General features: G+C 37.1%; 1 protein-coding gene across 6 annotated transcripts in view; it reads left to right on the top strand.

Annotated features, from left to right (window-relative positions):
* Positions 1–21,079, top strand: part of ALS2 (alsin Rho guanine nucleotide exchange factor ALS2) — a 51,996-nt gene that overhangs the window by 1,568 nt on the left and 29,349 nt on the right. For all 6 annotated transcript variants that reach the window (XM_041124338.1, XM_030016907.1, XM_030016910.2 and 3 more), the window contains exons 2-12: positions 3,349–3,438; positions 5,943–6,097; positions 7,489–8,408; positions 10,753–11,113; positions 11,977–12,145; positions 12,598–12,694; positions 13,100–13,177; positions 14,102–14,278; positions 16,026–16,197; positions 16,592–16,772; positions 18,463–18,528. In XM_041124338.1, the coding sequence (XP_040980272.1) occupies positions 3,419–3,438; positions 5,943–6,097; positions 7,489–8,408; positions 10,753–11,113; positions 11,977–12,145; positions 12,598–12,694; positions 13,100–13,177; positions 14,102–14,278; positions 16,026–16,197; positions 16,592–16,772; positions 18,463–18,528 (2,396 nt within the window). In that variant the 5' untranslated portion in view covers positions 3,349–3,418. The remainder of the gene's footprint in view (positions 1–3,348; positions 3,439–5,942; positions 6,098–7,488; positions 8,409–10,752; positions 11,114–11,976; positions 12,146–12,597; positions 12,695–13,099; positions 13,178–14,101; positions 14,279–16,025; positions 16,198–16,591; positions 16,773–18,462; positions 18,529–21,079) is intronic.

Raw genomic sequence — 21,079 nt, 5'->3', positions numbered from 1 at the left:
CAAGGGCTTCTTGAACTGGTAACACATTATATGTGAACCACAGTTAGCCATAATAAATTATACGTATGTAGACAACACTAATGTTGACAACTCTGTTTTGAATTAGGAAGTTTGGCAGTAACCTCTTTCAGAACCTGAGCAGATAATTTTGTATAACAAGCTTGCAGTCTTGGTAGTGTAAGTTATCTCTAAATATGATGCAACAAGTTTATTAAAGGTGTGTTTGTAAATATGTAAGTAAACATGTCTGAAAGTTGTAGAAGTATTTGTAGTTATTTATTAAGTGTAGCAGGTAAATAAGCACATGAGGCTGATGGGAGTTTTAGTATTTCTAAAAGTCAGGGGCATACCAGTTTTTCCTGTTCAGCATTGAATATAAGATTACTTTTATACCTATGATGCTTATTAAAGAATGGTCAATGTCCAGTGAAGGATGCAGTCCAGAGTAATGAGAGTAATGTTTACTCCACCTCATTCCCTGCCATAGCAGTTATTATGGTGTTTGATTTCCGGAGAATTTGAATTAGTATTCTATGCTGTAAGTGGAAAGTATGACATCAGTGTCATGCTAGTGACCATCTGTCTGTAACACAAATCCAGTTCATAATTTGGCACTATTTGGCACTCTTTGCTTTTTCCCTCTTGCAGTGTTGAAGCAAAAATGTGGAAAGTAAATGTATAGGCAGAACAGTGCAGGTGCTGGTATCATACCAATCTTCCATACCGTGAGAATGATGTATTGTGCCTGGCCGTTCAGTTCTATGAATGTTAAAGCTAATAACAATTCAGGTAGTCTTAGTGGAAAAGAAGTAATATATATGTAATGCTACAATGTAATGTTATATAAATGTGAAAATCAGCAAGGAAAATTTCATATTCCTATTGGGAGGAAGAAACTTTCTATTTATAATTACTTAGTTTGTAGCTGCGACCAAATGACTCCTATTTTGTATTAGCTGTGAAATGGGAATAATGTTGTGCTGTCCTAGGAGTGAATGAAAACTTGCATTGAACTTGAAAATGGTTTTAAAATGTCTTAAAGATGTCTCATTTGTGGAAGGAAAACAGTTTGACTAGCATTTTCCATAATATGCATAAATGCTTAGTAGTGCAACCTTAAGTATGAGCTTTTGTAAAGAAAACAAAATGTATTGCCACCATCATATCACTCTTAATTTCTAGTTCACCGGTATTGCAGGTTTCTTACCTAATTATGACATAATCATTTTTCAATTGGGCCTTGAAGGCAGGTCTTGCAAAACAGCTAATCAGATACCTGGCTGTAACTTTGCTTTGTTATAATCAGAAGTTTTTGTGAGAATTACAGTAGACTTTTGTCCAGTTGAAGCTCATGAAAATGAAAGAAATCCTTTGAGCCCTTAAAAAAATAAAAATAATTTAAAAACCTGCCAAGACTATAGAAGCCAAGAATTTTAAGCCTCAATTCCCTGATCTTAAATAAGTATATACAATGTAAATGATACAATCGTTGATACTTTGATGACTTTATCAAAGCTCCCAACTCTTCTTCTGTTTCACTGATCCATTGGATATTTATACGTAAAGCTGGAGTTCTTCACAGAGGAGAAGTGCCAGCATTTTCAAGAAAATGAATTGTAGGGTTAGGTGGTTTTGAGTAGGCTAAAAAAAAACTTCAAATGTACTTACTCTGAGGAAGAACACATCACAAAGCTAGAAGTTCCAAAAATGAGCTTCCATTTTCCTTTGATGTTTCATCAACACCTCTTTTACTGAAGGATTGCATGACAGCTTCCTTGTATTTGTGAGACTTCCTCTGTTAATATTTTAAAAGTTAACTTTTACAGTTGTGGGTGGGTGGGGTTTTTTTTTTCTTTTTTAGTTGAGGAAGGAGAGACAGAAGTGTCTTGAAAGCAATATCTTTGTGGTGACAAGTGTGGCTTTCTGTTCCTGGAAAGTATGCTCTGATATTTTTTTTTTTTTTTAGAGCAAGGTGCATATCACTTATCACAATACTATTCTATCATATTAATTTGATTTCATTTTTTTGTGGCTCTTCATCTTTTTGTGGTAAGTTCTTTGCCAACCCTGAAGCCCAAATTGCTATTTTTAGTGCCCTGTATTTGGAAAACTGGAAACATTTGGTATAACGTATTGCTGTTTCTGTCTATAAAGATCTGCTTGGTACTTCATTATTCAGAGCAGTCTAGTGAAAGTGTTGGAATTTGTGTTAGTTATTTCAATTATTTATCAACTTGATGATTACTATTTCCAACTGTGAGTTGAAACTTCCATATGCAAGTTAGATGTTTGCATACATTGTCTCTTATAATCAAGACTGGCCATATTTTATTTCTATTTTCTGTATGGAAGAGCTTCAGACTACTCATTCTGGATCCTTTCTTGGATCTTGGGTGTATGGTCTTAAAAGACCTTTATATTAAATAATTTATTTCCTGCTTTTGTTACAGTGGATACCAGACAGCAACTATAATGAAGCAAAAGGTCTAAAGAATTTATGTATGAAACATTTTATTTGAATAAATAGGATTACGCACATACATTAATGTAACTAAAATTTTTAATACTTCACCTAGCAAGACAGTAGATCAAGGAAAATTACATTTCTTTCAATATTATAAAGCCAAACAGATTATAAGAAACAAAGATTAACTGTAGCTTTGTTTTATTACAAGAAAAGTAATACAAAGGTATCTTCATGAAGATGGAAAGGTGTGAGGGTGCAAAATTCAAAATCTGAAAGGATAAAAGCATAAATAGATCAGCCACTTTTTTCTCCTTGGCTTCTGTGGTGTTATCATATCTTCATAGATGCTCTGCTACCAGTTGCGTGAAGAAATGTTTTGAACTCTTAATTGGCTTTCTGCATTTCTGCATAGGCTTAATAGAACTGTACCTTTTAATGATTCAGGAATACAGTTATGAATTCAACTCTTAATTCTTTTCTGCTCATACAAATCTGTTTACCTTAAAAATTTAGCTTGAGCATAGAATTCTGTCTTATATTAGACTGAAAATGGATCAATCTGATGTTTCTTGAGTGGTATACTGAGCATTATGGAGAGAGATTGATGTTAATTTCTGCCTTTGAGCTAGGTTTTGTTCAGTCTGTCCTTACAGTAGACCTATTGCGAGATGAGTAGGTAGGATAAGTCTGGCTGTTTAGCTTTTGTCTGCCAACTCAGTGTGAGTGAACTAAATACTTCATCCTAGTGTTGTGGAAGTGCTTATTTATTTAACATGGGCTCTAAAGATTTGCTTCTTGGGTTTTTGTGGGGGTTTTTTTGTTTGTTTTTTCTAATGTTTAGCATTATTTGCAATTAAATAACTGGTTTTTGTGTTTTACAGTTTGTAGAAATTACATTGTTCCTTTTGAAAGAGGAATGATTTGGTGGTGATGGAGTGCTGCCACTGACAGATGGACTCACAGGAAAGAAGGTGAGAATGAGCAGCTAGGTGAAGCCACAGAGGCTCCCTGAAATATGCCAGCTCATGATCATCCTGTAAGATTATTAAGTAATGTCAGCATACTCTTTATGTAACTTATGCTAGAGGGAAGAAGAGGAGTAACTTAGCTTTAGTTTCAGTTATATCTGGAACACTCAACTTATTACAATAGCAAGGTTTTTTTAAGTTGATTGTTGTAACTTGTGGAGGGATAGACATAGGCTAGAAACCTGAAAGTAACATTCTCTGGTGAACAGTAAATTGTATCTGTTACCTGCACCTGCGAATTTTGATTCTAGATCAATAGCCCTGCAGTAGACTATTCTTTTGCTCTTTGTTTCTTCCACTAAGATACATGACAGAGGTCAGATGTTTTTAGGATGGAAAATTAATGTCTTCTAATAAATCCTGGTATGTGAATGTCCAAATTTGTCTTACACTGTTCTCTGACGACCTATTAAATGGATAAAAGCCCAAATATCAGGCTTTGCACTCAATTTAATGCACAGTATTTTGATGAAAACTCTCTATATTATCATGTTGTGTTCTTTGGTGTGCTTTGCCCATCTGAGTAAAATCCATATTTTGATTTTAGGTAAGTGTCCCAACTATGATGTTGGATTTTCCTAATTTCTTGTTTCTGGCCAATATATTACTCGATTGGTTCCTTTTTAATTTAATTCTATTCTAAACACAAGTCCTATGTATTTAAAATGCAACATGGACTCTGCCTTTTAGTACTATGTATGTTGTTTGGATTAAATTACTTATCTGAATTTTAGAAGAGTTCTTGACTGTCACCTTTTTCTTGATTTTTTTTTTCTTTTTTTTTCTTTTTTTTTTTTTTTTTCCCTCTCTTCTGTTATGTGGAAAAAGAATAGAGATTGGGGATGGGTACAGGAGCTAAGAGAGATAATTCCATCTCTTAGTTATTCTCATCTGGAGTATTTCAGAGGCAGATTGTGCAAAGGTATTGTTCATCCTATGCACCACAGTTAGCAAAAATTTTGGTTTAAGAAATCAGTAGTCTGCTTTTGAATGTGCTACTTGGATAAGTTGTCCACAATGCGGCCTATCAGACTAGGTTTTTCTGGGTTTGCTTCAGTTTTGGAATACATTTGATTTTTTTTGTGCCCCTTCTTCTAGACAAAGATTGCTATTTCGTCAAAGCTTTTCTTGCTACCTTATATATATTTAACTTCACAAGTTCATGCAAAGCTGCAAGAACTGATTTATGTGGAGAGTAAATGTCTTGACTGTTGGCAAATAAGGAGCTAAACCTACTTTTTCTTGCAGGGTGGATAACAATCTGTTCTATATAACTTTTTAAATAAATTTAAAGAAAACTCTTAATTTAACTTGAAATGCTGTCAGTCTATATTGATTTTTAAAATGACTTCTTGTGTTTGTTTAAATCAAGTGATTGCACAAAATGTTAAAACTGTGTGCTTGTTGTCAAAGTTCTGAGGAATTTCTTTCTGCTGAATGGGAGAAGTTGCTGACTGAGCATTCAAACCAGAGTGTGTTGAAGTGTTAAACCAGCTTTGGATAGTTCCAGTCACTCCTGCAAGCCCAGATACTTCCGTTGTGTTTCAGGATCATTTTCTATTTTTTCTGGTTCAATTGATTTGAATGACTAGCTCATCTGAATCTGAGAAACTCATTAAGAATTAAAAGAAGAAAAAAACCAAACACCCCAAACCAACCAAAACCTCATTTTTCTCTCTAAAGGTAGAAATGAAAATATATAAAGGATGAGCTCTTAACAGGTGTAAAGTTTTGAAGATACTGTGAATGGGAGCAATTGGTTCATGGTAAAATCTGCACACAATACATCCTTTGCTTAATTACTTACTTTTAAAGCAAATATTATTTGAGACATTTGTGTATTTCCAGCATACTTGATGTTTTATGTAACTGATAAAAACATCATTATAAGGCTGTTTTTCCTACATTTTGACTTCCAAAAGCTGAATAATACAAAACATAAATAAAACTTAATGAACCAGAAATGTTCCTTCTGCTTGCTAACACAGGAGGAATTAACATTATAAATCTTACTGTTCAGATAGGAACAGGGTTGCTTACATGTGAGTAGAACTGATGCAATGATCTCCCTCAGCATACAATGGCAGAATTGTGTCTTAATTTGATCTCCTTGCTGTGAGCACAAATACAATATATACTATAAAGGCTATATCAGTTGTGAGTAAATGTATCTTTAAGTTAATTAGTGACGAGATCAGCTGTTTTTCCGGCAGTAAAGTACAAATGAAAAAGAAAGCCAATGATTTCAAATAGAAGACACTTGTTCTTCATTTAAATAACACTTAAATTAAGATTACCAAATTGTAAATGAAATATGTTGACCTTCTGAAATTAAAACTAATACCTGAACTGCTAAGCCTTTCCTACATATGTGAAAAGCAAACTGTGCATTACTGAACCACAGAAAACTTCAAGCTGATTCTGTATTTCCTCCAATCTTTTTGTAGGTCAGAAGAGGCAGAAGGAGCCAAAGAGAGAGGCCTGGTCTATGTTTGGAAGGCTGGTTCTTGCTCTGTAACTCCAGAAAGGCTTCCAGGTCTCAGTGGAAAGACTGTATTACAGGCAGCCCTTGGCATAAATCATGGGTTACTTCTAACAGAAGGTAATAAACATCTTAATTGTGAAGATTTGAGGCAATAACAAACTAGCTATTGTCAAGTTTTCTTCTTGTAGTTGTTTTTTTTTTTCATTCTGTCTGTCTCTCATACACAACATTTAAATGGTTAGATTTTTAACTTTTCCAGTATTTCCTTCTTAGTTGTAAGTTACTTAAAACTGTGTTGGAATGGAAATTATATGCATAGTGTCTTCTTTCATACTTTTTTTCTTTTAACAATGGCTCTGGATTTCCTGTTTAAAGATGGTAGCGTAATCTGAACTGTGTGAACTCAAAATGACATTTCTTCTGATGTCTTTCATTCAAAAAAGACAGTACAGCAAGAGGTTCTCTTGATGTGTAAAAGCTTTGGTTTCTGTGTGCTTCTGGAAAAATGTGTAGCTAGTAGATGCATCAGAGTGAGTCTTGGTTTGTGAGCAGTTTGGCACTGTGAATCAAAGTATTTCTAAAAGCCAGTTGCTTTAGCAACTTAGCCTGGTCCATACTTGTACTGATCAATGGGCATACAGTTGTAAAGACTAAATTGGAAGTTGCTTCTTTGATTTTTCTCTGATGTTTTTGAAGGAAAGATTCCGGGTTATTGGTGAGCCTGCTATAAGCACCTCTCCTCTATTGGAGTTATGGAGGTCCAGTGTTTTTTTTAGAACATGTTTCTTTCATAATTAAAAGGACTTTTTGCATGTGTGTTCTTGCCCCATGTAGGATGTTGTTTGTTGATATTATTTACCATTTTTCTATCACTGTGAAAACAACTGTTCATTTTAAAACTAGATTTCTGCTTTTCTTTAGAATTAGCAAAGTAACTTGAACTGGCATTGCTGCAATCTTTTCAGGTAAAGGTAATGAAATTTTGGAGAGGCTGCAGTACAACATCAAACTAGTGGCAAGGTACATTTACCCACTCACCCCCACTTTCCACCTGATAGGGCAAGCCTATTTTACTGTAGGGTGGCAAACAGTGCAGTTTGGTGATGCTAGATCTCTGTATGGGAAGACGAGCTCTGTACTTTGTTGTGCTCTTCAAGCATGGTTGTATGTCCTTAATATGTTGTATGTTCTTAACATAGAAGGGACCAATAAATATATTTAACTTGGCTATAGTAGTATTTTTAGCAGAAAAGCTTACCTTCGTTCAACAGTGCATGCATGTACAGGGTAATGTTAACATGAGGTGTAGAACTTAACAGCAGCAATAGCAGAGAGCAACCAGCAGTCTTCATACATCAATAGCCATAGTTTTGCTGAGCCTGGAGTAAGCTAAAAATGGATATCTGTTTATCTGAATCTCTCTTCAAATTTTTGTATTGGTTTAACTTGATTAGACTCATGCTAGGTTATTTGTTGTTTTTGGTTTTGTTTTTGTTTTTTTTCCCCAGGTGGAGAGGTCTACAGTTTTGGAAAACTGCCCTGGAGATCAGGACCAGAGGAGTCATGTGCTAATAGTCCTATGTTAGAAAATACTTTGCTTGGGCATCATGTTATTACAGTGGCAGCTGGTAGCTTCCATAATGGAGCTGTGACAGAAAGTGGTGTGGTGTACATGTGGGGAAACAATTCTGCTGGCCAGTGTGCAGTTGCTAATCAGCCATGTGTGCCAGAGCCACAACCCATCAGTATTTCTGATTCTGAAACCAGTCCTCTGTTATCAGTAAGGATTTTGCAGCTAGCATGTGGAGAGGAACACACGCTGGCACTATCACTAAGCAGAGAGATATGGGCTTGGGGAAGTGGCTGCCAGCTTGGTCTCATAACAACAACTTTCCCAGTGACAAAGCCACAGAAGGTAGAGCACCTGGCAGGACGCGTTGTGCTCCAGATTGCTTGTGGAGCCTACCACAGCCTGGCTCTGGTACAATGTCTGCCTGTGCAGGAAATGAAGCCTATCCCAGAGAGGTGCAATCATTGCAGTCAACTCCTCATTACCATGACAGACAAGGAAGATCATGTAATCATTTCAGATAGTCACTGTTGCCCACTGGGTGTAGCACTGTCTGATAACCAACCAGAAAACCATGTCTTCTGTCCCTCATTGGAGACCCTAGAAAGAAGAAGTGTAACAGGTAGCCAAAGTGAAGACTGTCAGAAACCACTTGTGGAAGGACATATGCTTGTTGCTTTAGAATCTGATGGAGCAAGTATGCTTTCCAGCAACGATGGACAGGAAGACAGTGGAATTTCTAGCCCTGGAAATATCCTGTTCCCAGACAAAAAAGAAGTGAAAGAGTACTTAATCAGTTTATCAGATCACTCATTTAATGAGAGCCTGGAGAAAAACATCTGCACAGAACCTGAGCAGGTTGGTACCTAGTGACTAGCTCTTAATGTGCTACAAGTTCTCATGTATATGTGACAATGTTACTCTTTCCATAATGAAAAATTCTGCTAGTTTATGTAGCTGTGGTGTTCCTATAGTTTAAAAGTGTTTCTTCTCTGCAATGGTTCTTAGCTTTTAAGTGGAAGAATTTTTGTCCTCCATGCTTGTTCAGTGGTAAGCCTTTAATGTGAGCAGCCTTGACAGTGCTGAGTCTCTCCTCTTCATGGTCCACAGTACCAGAACCACGTAAGCCAATCTCCCATTCTCTACCTGCTTTATGATGCATGGGTTTCCCATTTGTGTGGGGCAGTAAGCTGGTACTTGCCTAATTTATCTTTAAGGTAAAACTTTCTTTTCTATACATGGAATGAATCCCTCACAAATCTGTCTAATTTCTCAATCAGTTAAAAATTCTAGATTGCAAGTAAAGATTGTAAAGGTAATGTTAAAAAGTTGACCAAAAGCCTTCTAATGTTAATCACATGGGGGTGGCATAAACTTATAAACAGGGATGGGAAATACATAAGTACTACTCTGTGTGATGTGGAAAATGGTTCAATGACACAGTTTTGATGCTATAGCGGAACAGTAAAATAATAATTTCTTAATAAGCATCAGAAAATGCTTGATATGAAGGTTCAAGAGCTGTTCCCAGCTCCCTGCAAAATACTATGTTTTCCACTTTTTTGAAAAAAATCTTATTTGGGGTGGGGGGAGGAAGTTACAACCAAAAAGCTATTAGACAGAAAACTAATCCAAAATCTTGCAGTGCGTGAGTACTGTCCTGCTGGACGGTTTATGGTAAAGGTAGCATCGGTAAGGAAAACTGGTACTCTGTGGCCCAATATGCAAAGTCCATAGCAGAATTCTGAAAACTTCTTCTGTCATTTCAAGTGTTGTGTAGACTTTGGTTTCTTAATTTTTTTTTTATAGTTACAGTAAAAATTTTTTCACAATGATTCTGGGAGGCAGATTTCACAGTGCCTAATAAATAGTTGATTTTTGTTGTCACCTCTGATTGAGGAAATAAAAAGTATTTAAAAAAAACCAACAACTGTCCAGTAACTTGGGGATTCAGCAAGTTATATTTTCCTATGCTGAGGGAAACCTATTTCAGAGAAATAAACATTGTGTGAACACAGTTGTCCTTCCCTTTGCTTTTTGCTAATACAAATGCATTCTAGCAGTTGTGGGCCCCTCAGCCTCATGCGAGAACTCCTGCCATTAGGAAATTACTGAAATGCATAGTTTCATGCTCCCTTTCTCAACTCCTTGTTCTGGAGTATTTCCAGAGTACTGTTTCCCTTGCAAAGGTCCAGGAATAAACAAGCCTGGAACTGATTCACTGAATCTTAACACAGTTGAGCATACATGTGAAGAGCAGAGATGAGGACTAATGTAATGTTTCAGCATTAGTAAAATCCTTTGCTTCTCTTTGCTTTGCTACAGAAATCACGTTTGCTTTTCTGTATTGCTAGGCATGCCTTTTATAAATAGGAATGAAGTACAAGTAAACAAGACCAATCCCAATCCTTTAGCCTAACTTTTCACAAAGAAGAGAAGTCAGACTGTTTCCCTTCTGGCAGAGTAAAATGAGCCATATTTATAATAATATTATTTTGCACCATGTATTAGGTGGTAAAATGGGGGTTTGCTGTATTTGTTTTAACATTCAAACTATTTGGCAAATATCTTGTGCATTTTTTCTTATTTGGTGGGTAAATTGATTGCTATTATAGGTAATCATGTGCTGGTACTAATAATTGCCTTCGGTCAGTTTGTCCCTAGTGTGACTTGATTATTAATTAAGCTTTATATGGATACAACAGTAGCATAAGGGGACACGTAGCCCAGACTGGTCTTAAGGTAGACCTTGCAAAATGAATACATGAACACTGTTTTCCTTTTAACATGTTGAAGAGAGAGACCTTTCTCTCTGTAAATACAGCATCCTCACTGATGCACTTCAATTGGTGGCGAAGAAGTTGGTAACAAGCCTAAAATGAAATCTCCTTTTATATTTGTTTGCAAAGATCCTTTTTTTTTTTTTTTTTTTTTTTATTTAAAAAAAACAAACAGATCCACGGTGTCTTATGGATGAGCTACAAGACAAGTGCAACAGGGAAAGCCAGGCCATGTAGAAATGGTGCTTGGTCCTACCTTAAAAAATACAATTCTGAGGAACAGATGTACACCTAAGTATAAAAAGCTTCCTCATAATGTATTGTTCAGTATAGCAGGTAGTTTGAATAGTGAATGTGTATATTGTCATCCTACTGTTATGTGCTGTCTGGTATGATAGTCTTCAATTTTTCTTTGGTTTTAGCCTTCTCAAGAAGAACAACTCAGTGCTTGTATCCCTGGCCCTCCAGGTACCAGCACGTCTGCCCTGAACAGCTTGGTGGCCTCTTGTGCATCAGCAGTTGGTGTGAGAGTAGCTGCTACTTATGAAGCTGGAGCATTGTCTCTGAAGAAAGTAATGAACTTCTATGGCACACCTTCAAGTGAACCAGGATCTCAATCTGGTGGCGGTTCCCCAGGGCCTGAAGCTCTGAAAGACAGCCGAGAAGAGCAGGTCAGACTGGAATCCATGCAGGGGAAGAAGAGTTCCAGTTTAGTAGATATTAGAGAGGAGGAATCTGAAGGAGGGAGTCGAAGACTTTCCCTGCCTGGCTTGTTGTCACAAGGTAAAAAAGCATGTTGGGAAAATCAACTGGAAAAGTTATAATAATGCGGAGGTTTGTAACTGAAAATAAAATGTATTTATTGAACACAAATCTGATAATCTACCAAAGGTGTTTATGAATTATAACCTATATTTTAGGACTTGAAAGTGCTGGAGGGAGTGAAGACTAGGAGATACTGCATGTTAAGAAAAGCATAGTGGGTTTAGGAACATTCTTTGTTGGTAAAGTAAGGTAAAGTGGACACATTGTAGTCTGAGCATCTTATTGCAAAATGATAGCAAACTGGCTTTCATATAGGTTGCATAGAAGCTAAAAAGCTGTGTGGCCGGTGTAGACCCTACTGCACTGAGGTGATTTTGAGCTAGGGACCTAGAAATATTCTAATTGCTGCTGCCAGACTTCAGTCAATGACCTTCTTCCTTCATAGATTTTAGTGTTGTTAATTGTTCTTAATGGGTACATGGTTTAGTTCAATATTGATCGTGGATCTGAGGGGAGATTTTAGGAAGTATTGAAATCCGTTCACTGCAAAGATATATTTTCTTTCAAAACATACTTTTTTTAATGCATAGTTTGTTTTGGTTCATTTGCTTCAGTGTAACTGCATAGTTCTCATATGCCTGTTATCCTTTAATAGCTGGTAAAAATTAATTGCGATCTGTCTACTTTTAGCACATACGTTACTTCTGTGTATCAGTAACCTATCTTCTTACATGTCAGCCTTTGCTCTCCATCTTAATTAAGACCTCTCTAAGAAGTCTTGATCAGTTATCTTAAATGGTACTGTTACTGTGTAAAACAGTCCGAGTGATACATTTACCTAAAATGATGAGAAATTTTTCTATCTCTTGGCCTGTTTTCAGTTTCTCCTAGGCTCTTACGGAAGGTAGGGCGGGCAAAAATGAGGACTGTAGCTCTGACTCCAACCTACAGTGGTGAGGCTGATGCTCTTTTACCCTCTCTGAGAACGGAGGTATGGAGCTGGGGAAAAGGGAAGGAAGGACAGCTAGGGCATGGCGATGTTCTGCCAAGGTGAGATGTCTTTGATAAATGGTTTTTTTATTCAGTAGGTCACTAACAAATTTTGAGTATTCAACTTTCTCAAATTCGGTCAACTGCCTTGCACTGTGTTCTTGTTCTTTTAAGTGTTGTGACCGAAGTTCCTCTAAGTAACATGTTTTATGCTGTATTGTTACTGAATGTCAATCAGTTATGACTTTTCCCCTTGTAATCACTAGGCGTTTTGGTGATATTTTGACTTTGTTCAAATTGGGATGAGGTTTGTCATCAACTTTTGCCCTTCATGACCTTTTTGACTAAGCTGGTTTATTGCCAAAAGACTCCATGTATGTTTGTGTTCTCTAATTTCTTGAGGAGAAAAAGTAAAACTTGGAATGTATTTTTGTGTTAATACATCTGATAATTTTATTGTCTTCCTTCCTCCCCCCCTCCCCTGCTCTGCAATGGGTTCTGGGGATTGACAGGCTTCAACCGCTATGTGTGAAAAGCCTAGATGGTAAAGAAGTGATTCACCTCTCTGCTGGTGGCCATCATTCCTTAGCACTCACTGCCAAATCCCAGGTACAAGTGATTGTTATCATTTATTGCTTATCTGTGACATAATTGTCATGTTTGGTGTTTTCTAGGTTTTTGTTTCTTTTGCTTCTAAAGTTTTGTTCCTGTTTGTGGGAGGCAACTTGGAAGCAGTGTGGAATTTTAATTCTATTTCTGCCAAAGTTATGCATGTACTGTCAACATTATGTTTAAAGATTGCCATGACTTGATTTGGTGCATTCCATTTCTGAACTGAGAAGACAATCTGCAAATATAGGAAGACAGTGGAAATTAGGGAAGTGCTTCTTGGTACATGAATCTTATACCCTTGACTTGTGTGTGTTTGCACACTTGATGTGTTGTACCACTATAGTTCAGTATGTGTCTGTGTATATAAAGTTACATTCTGATGTTTACCTATGTTTCTTACAGGTGTATTCATGGGGCAGTAATATCTCTGGCCAGCTTGGTCACTTGAACTCCCCCACAACAGTCCCTCGTCTTGCAAAGGTACTTTCTGTTTTCTGTGTTTTTCTTCTTTCAGTTTAGGGTCTCTTCTTATACAAGTGCAAAGTAATTTCTGAAAACTGACCTTGTTTATGGATCTGTGGGCTGTATAGTAATAGAACCCTTGATTTCTTTGGCTTATACTGTGAATACGATACTTATATGAGCTTGTGAAAATCTACCCAATAAATCCTTTACACAGACTTCCGCTGGTTTTTGACCACACTGAAGTTCTAAAACTGAGAAATGTGACTGGTTGTATCTTCTTGTCAAATTCCATTTCTACCTTATGTTTGGTTTCTCTGATATTGATGTTGCAGTGCTGAAACTTTTACTTTGGAACACTGTTTTTATTCTAAACAACTGCTTCTAGCATTTTTAGCCTTGCTAGACCATGACCATATTTGTTGTTTGTTTCTGTATTTCCAGAGCTGTTTTGGTAGTGGGTTTTCTGTTTGTTTTGAACTTTTCATCACATTGAATGAATAGCCAAATACTGATTTTTGGGTTAGAGCAGACCCTTTCCTATGTTTTCTGGTGCTTGTCATAGTGGAAAACTAGCTGCAGAATTAATGTACAGCATGTTAACTGTCTCTCAAATTTATAGATTTCCCAGTTAAATGTAGAGGGTAGAATAGTGTCCCAACTTTAATCAAGCTCACCTGATGCCCATTTAAAAATAAAACTGATTTATAATTTAAAGGCAGAAAATCAGCCATTGGAAAGAAGACTGGAAAGAAAGATAATTTTCAGTATACCTGCAAGAAATGTATTTGTTATGAGATGCTGAAGTTAAAAAATTACCAGTTATTGCAATACTTTTTTGGCAGGTGTATTATGTGCATGTGTGTTGAGAAGAGTTAAGTACTCTCCTCTTCAGCTTCAGCTGATGACTTCTAATGTCTTTTCCTTCCTCATGAATTTCAGGTGTGTGGTGATGGTGTTTGGAGTACAGCAGCAGGACTAGATTATTCCCTCTTCTTAGCAGATGAGGAAGACTTCCAACCTGGATTATATTACAGTGGCCAGGAGACAACAGAAGAAAATAATTTGTATGAAAATAGCTGTACTAAGAGTCCAGTTTTGTTACTATCCTGTAGTAAGGTGAGTGGTATTTCCTTTAAGTTAGTGCAAATCATACTGATGCTTTTTGGAACTAGCAGAGTGCTGGTTGTTCAACTAGCTTTAAGGGTGTCAAGTCAAGTAACTGGTTCCTAGCAGTCAAATCAGGAGCACAGCTTATGGAGGGCAGAGAGAAGGCCTAGTTAGTATTGTTCTCTTCTCTGCCTGTTTCTTGGTCTTTCCTTCTGTTTGAGGGACAAGGAGGTGTTTCCTGTGTGTCTAATCCATTTCCTTCCATATGTGCATGCTGCGGAAGTGCACCCTTACATTGTGCTGTTTTCACCACAGTCTTCATATGTTTATTCTTCGCTGCTATTGCTCTCCATTTTCCTGTTGTTTCTCAAGTGATTGAGTGCACTGCCTTCTCTGTTCCCTTCTGCTTCCTACGCATCTTGTCTGTGAGTAGGCAGAAGGTCCCCAAGTTCTGCACCATCTCCTTCCCTCTCCCTCCCATTCTCATGGGTGTAAAGGGGGAACTGAGCAAAGGCACTGAAGTGTGCATTTGCATGTCTAGCGGGGAGAGGAGGTGCCCCTATGCAAACTTTTTTCATCAAGCTGAATCTCGTATCTGCCTTGAAGTTAGTGTGAGGTAGGGGAGTGTGTATTCTGCATGTCCTTTTCCAAGTTGTTTGATTTCAGACCGACCTGAGTTCAAGGTAACAAAAAGGAGATGGTGAGGGTAGAAAGCAGCTCTTTGTCTCAGCTCTTCTGGGTCTCATTGCTACTTCCCTAGATTGAGCAGAATAGCAGTTGGAGAGGGGTTTTGAGGAGACACAGGGATTTAGGCACTGGGTACATGCATATGCACGTGCATGTGTGTGCACACGTGTATGTGCATGCAGACATGCACACACTTGTATTCCTTCTGTAAGATTGTTGCTAGCCATTCCCTTCCCTTCTCTTGTAGGGTGACTTGTAGGCCCTTGCGTATCAGAATTGGCCTGTGGGTTGCTTGTTGAACAACTCTGGCTCAACGTTTCTAAGGAATCCTCTATTTAGCAACAGAGGAGATAAAAGTAGAGCTCAAACACTGAATTACTATATAGTATTGCATGGGAACCAGAATTAGTGAGGAGCCACAAAGTATCAGTAGCACTTGTGCTGACCTTAGAGAAGCATTTTCCTTCCAACTACTGTGGAAAGCAAATACCTACTAATACCTACACTAATACCACTTGTGGTGTTAGTATAGTTATTAATATTAGTTCAGTTTATTGATACTTTAATACTATTATCAATAAATTGACATCTTTCAGGTCCAGAAAGGACTATAGTTCAGAGCACAGTCATAATATTAAAGCCTTGTTATTCTCACTTCCTAATTAGTAGGGGAAGTAGCTGATGTAATGATACTATTTAATATCAACATTGTTGATAGAACCATGAAGTATATTGCAATTCTGAAAGTGACTGAACTTAAGGTCACTATCTCTTAAATATGGAATGGTTGTGTGAGTCACCTTAAAAGATGGTCTATTTATTGTCTTTTAGGCTCTGTCAGTACCAGGAAAATGAACAGCATTGACTATAAATGTTTCTTCTACTTTTATCATTCTTGTATTAAGCCAGTATTGAATGCATTGTTTGTCACTGTAGGTAACTAATACTTATTATCACTTAGTGCTCCTAAAGATATGCTTTATTCTGCATTGCCCTATTTTTAAATTGGAGTGTAAAAAGCAAAATATTAAAGCTGCTGTTTTTTTCTTTTCTCTTTTTCATCTTTCAGATAGGGTACATAAGCAATGTGATAGCTGGTGGTGACAACTGTTTGGTCTTAGTAGACAAAAACGTAATGGGATATATTGCCAGTTTGCATGAGTTGGCTTCTACTGAGAGAAGGTTTTATTTCAAACTGAGTGAGATCAAATCTCAGGTTCTTAGACCTCTTTTAGGTTTAGGTAAGAACTTCTTCTAATATTTTCTTTGATATTATTTCCCCTATGTTTCACAAGAAATTTCTTTATGCAAAATTTAAAAGTAATTATATATTTTTAAGATAAAGCTAAGGTCTTACTCTTCTCCCCTGTTTGGATGAACTGGTGAAATACAGTTGCATTTTGACATCTGCACTATGTTATTAGTATTTGCACTTTTCCTGACTGTTTCACCTGAAATAACTTAATTATTTGAGCTGTATTTAGTCTAAAATTGTTGAATTCCTCATTCTGGATAATGTAGCCATGAGGTGAAATTGCCAATAAAACATCTAAACAGCACCTTGTGGTAATTCCCTTTATTAATGGGTGCTGCTCTTTTGTAAGGTAAGCTAAATTGCTTTCTGGTCTGTTACAGATAATTTGGGCAATGCAAGTACAATCCAGTTGTTGCAGGAAATGGCAAGCAGGTTCAGCAAGCTATGCTATCTCATTGGTCAACATGGAGCTTCTTTAAGTAGCTTTCTTCATGGAGTAAAAGAAGCCAGGAGCTTGGCCATCCTGAAGCATTCCAGTCTCTTTTTGGATAGTTACACTGAGCAAGTATCCAATTCCCTCTCATCTTGAGTCTCTGCAGGCTTTATCTACTGACCACAACAAGCCCTGAGTTAGGGGAAAGTAGATCATAAGGAAAGCTACATAAGTAACTGTTGTACAAATTGTATTCTTGCTATTTAAAATGTATGGAGGGTTTTACACAAACTAATTCATTTTGTAGTGAGCTATATATTTCAAAGTCTTTACCAGTGGAGTACACTGGACAGCTTCAGCTTCCCTAATGTAAAACTACATACAAACTCTTCTTTGGTTGCTGCATATATATCTGTAAAAAGTGACGTTTGTTAGTTAATAGTAAGGATCTTGTAATATAATGTAATAGAGTTACCATGGCTAGGCTACTAAGTAAAGCTACCTTTGGGGGTTTTCTGTGGTTACGAAATGCCTTTTCAATAGTCATTAACTAAAAATTGTCTCCCAGAACAACGATTCTTCTGTCCTGATATCTGCTAACTAGCTAGCATTACACCTGTCACCCCAATGACAGAGCTGCTTTAGTGCTCAGAATTAGGTCTGAGTTATCCTGGTTATTATTTTTATTAGCTTAATGCTTTTGGGAGAGGAAGTCTATGCAGTCATGCTCTTTGCTGTCTTTCTCTTCCATAACTTTTGTAGTTGCTGGGTAATTTCATCCAAATGTAGCAGAAGTCTCATCATACTTAATACCTACAAGCTTCTGAAAAACACTGGCTTGACAGAGGGGAGAGTCTAAAAATGTCCTCTCTGAATGTAGTCTTGGTTACCAGACGCCTGAAAATTTCTAAGGGAACAAAATTTCAGGATCATCAACTTCAGTTGTTATGCTGTAGCATTTAGAATGTGCAGCTAGTTGCACTTTTCTAACACAGGCACAACAGTTACAACTTTTACTGGGTCAGTGATAAACTTATGCCATGTCACCCTAAAAGAAGCTTTCTTCTCCATTTATCAAATGGGTTGTTCATAATTGTAAATATGTATTTTCTCCCTTTCTTACTTAGTCTTTGACTTCAGTTTTCTTGTAACCTGGATTTCCAGAATTGGTTCTCGTTACTGAGATTAGAAGGGTTTCATAATTTCTTCTTGTTCCTTGTCAGAGACTGAAATACCTAATTTCTGTTCTCGTTGTTACTGCCTGTCTTCTGCTCTCCCCCTTTGCTTTCTAATGCTTTACACGTTTTTCTGTGTATAGCATTAGAACCTATGCATGCTCCTCAGCATAGTGCCTTGACCATCTTCCAAGGATCTGTCAGGCAACACAAGTATTATCTGTTAATTGGGCTAAGCTGAGACCTCTTCCCTTGGAGAAAGGTGCTTTTCTTTTTTTTCAATTGTTGAAACAGATGGCATATTCTGTACATGCCCAAATTTGGGGGAAACAAACAAACAAAAAAAAAACCCAAAAAAAAAAAAATCAAAGTTTCATTTGCAAAGTAACCCCTCTGCATTGTGCTAATGACAGGAGAAATGTGGAATAGTAACACATGTTCTGTCCTCATGTGGAAAGTGAATACTTAGTGTTCCAGTAACATTGAGTGTTTCACTGTTTAATATTTTCTTAAGTACTTAGATCACTTGTAATAGTAAAAGATACTACAGATCTCATTGGTAAACTGGTGGAAATTACAACAGTTGCTATCTCCAGGGATGTTCTTATTTTGTAACTGAAGCTCATTTTCTTCCCTATTCTAGGTATTGTACTTCAGTAACAAACTTCCTTGTAATGGGAGGATTTATGCTCCTTGCAAAGCCAGCAATGTAAGCAAAGCTTTACCATTTTCTGGAGTTTTTGGTCAACTAGCAAAGAACTGTGCTTTAAAGAATTGTGTGTGTATGTAGTAGTGAGCATGCAGAGACTTGGTCTCAGCTTACTCTAGTACACTAATTCCTTTTCCATCAGGTGAAGAAAAAGTTACTTCTTAACTGTGATAAAAGTTTAGGTTAAAATGCTGCTGAATGAGCAGTTACTTTATCTTGAAGGTGGAGAAAGGAGGAAAAAAGCATAAATTATTGTAAATTCCTTGAAAGAAACATAAATACATTTCAGATAATGATTTTTTTGAAAGCTTAGTCTTCAGGTTGTTTTCATCATCTATTCAGTGTTTGTTAGTATTTTATTCTTTCAAGTGTTGCTGTCAAGAAAATACAGAACAGCGAACTTTTCTGTAAGAATTAGTAAGAGTAGGTAATGTGAATTCACTTTCATTTGAATTCTTTAAGTTTATGGAAGCGCTTTGGAATTATGCTAAAACAACAACATTTCTGTCCATGTATCTTCTCTGCCTCTTCAGGTTGCTTTACTCTATTTCATGCATAGATGCTCTTAAATGTGAGGAAGGAATTGTGCCTTTAAGGCCTGAGAAAGTATATTTGAAGTTTATAGATCATAAAGTAAAGCTTTTTTCTTAGTTCAATAGTATTTTTGTCTAGGAAATAAAGCAATGACACTGTGCATCTTTGACTCTAGTGCTGTAAAAAAGTTGTTGCAGTGAGGGTATTTTTTTAACTCATCTGAGGAATTGCCAGCTTTCCTTCCTTCCTAAATTCTGTAATCTGGGAGTAATTGTTACAGCTGTTTATGGAGCACTTTGAATGTAATGTAACTGATGGTATTGGAAGTTCTTTGAAACACCAGGGTACCTGATGCAAAGAGTCTTCTGCACCTGAGGACCAGTGCCAAAGACTAAATACAAAATCCCTCTGCAGCGAGACATTGAGAATCTTTCTGCATTGGGCAAGATTTTTAGGGTGACTTACAGGAAATCTTAGTTCAAGTATAAGCTTATTTATAATTAGTACTGAAAAGTTCTGGCTGCTGAAATTACTTATACTGAATTCATCACATCAGTTGTCACTGTCAGGTTTCACAGCTTCTCCTACTGTAGCCAGGGTCTCATTAGGTGAATAACACTTTTTCAGGTTCTGAAACTTCAGGGAGGAGATGTCTTAGAAGTTTTGTCCTGTTACTTGCAAAGGGAAGTCAAGAATATCTTTGCTGATAATGATGAATTTCCCCCCTGCCCCCTCCCTGAGGGATCCTGTCTTAAGTCAATGGTTAGCAATGTCAGCCTGTCTTTTATGGATATTCTGCAGTATGAATGCATTACAAATAGTCCCAGCTTTAAAAAAAGTGCTAGCTTCAATAGAAGTCTCCATTGTTGGCAGGTTTTTGAGCATGTCCTCTGAAAGAGTAGATGAGCTATGCTCAGTGTTATGAATCTGTTGTTATTTGACGCTTTTCTACAGAGACCTCCATGTGAGGATCTTGAAGCACTTTAAAAATGCAAGCCATCCAGATGGTTAACTGTAAAATTAAGAAATATGGTCTTCTCTCTAAAGAAGACTTTATTCCTAAGGCTTGTTGAACAGGAGAGTTCTTAAATATCAGTAGCAGACCTAGACAAGGTATGTTATTTTGATGTGTGAAATGGCCTTTTGCTAATCATGTAGAATTCTTAGTGACCCTGCTGTGCAATTCTCTGATCTGTTTCGCTGTCCCTGGGGCCTGCTTTCTCAGCCTCACCTGATTCTTGCAGCTTGTGGTTTAAATGCTTCCCAGCTGGATGTGTTTTAATGCAGATGTGTCATATGTGCCAGCACATGTGTGCACACAGATATGGTGAAGGAGAGGGAAAAGTAGGTTTGTTTTCCTTTTAATGAAGAAATCCTGGGTTTGTGTGCTAATGCATTGTCTTCAGAGTCATTTCCCTCTTCTTCTCTGAACTAGATTAGTTCTCCCTCTTGGAAATCAGACTGAGGATTGAACAGATTTCCTGCCTTTCTTTGAGGTAGGATGTAATTTTTCTAGTTAGGGGAAAAACTGGTCAGTTGCCTTGAACAGCAGGGGTGGGGAAGAGTTTATTTGGATATATTTAGGGAAGTGCACTGGAGCAAAGCTAAAATTCTTTCAGGCCTTTTTGTATGAATCACCAGTCTAAGAAATTTACTACTCTAACACTAATGGGGAAGTCATTCCACCTGTTAGCTTTTTTACTAATCAAGTGTTAAAGGGGAAAAAGGCAGTTAGTTACTCTCCAAGTGGGGTAACTTGGTCAACTTTTTCTTCAACCAGTTTAATGATTGAGCATGTGAGACTAGAAGTAAAAAAAAGTCCTGTGTTGCAGTTGCTAGAGCTACATGTCTATATTACTGTACTTCCTTAAACTAAATTGGGAATAGATTAATAAGCAGCATGCGTTTGTCTTTATAATTTTTATTGGCTTATGGTAATCCAAAAAGGGGCATTTGGAGCTCATTTATGTAAAACATCACTGATGTCTTGCTGTCTTTCTTCTTCTCTCCTCCCTCT

This window comes from Aquila chrysaetos, chromosome 6 (genome assembly GCF_900496995.4).
Source record: "Aquila chrysaetos chrysaetos chromosome 6, bAquChr1.4, whole genome shotgun sequence".
Classification (NCBI taxonomy): domain Eukaryota; kingdom Metazoa; phylum Chordata; class Aves; order Accipitriformes; family Accipitridae; genus Aquila; species Aquila chrysaetos.
This window is presented reverse-complemented; position numbering and strand designations above follow the sequence as displayed.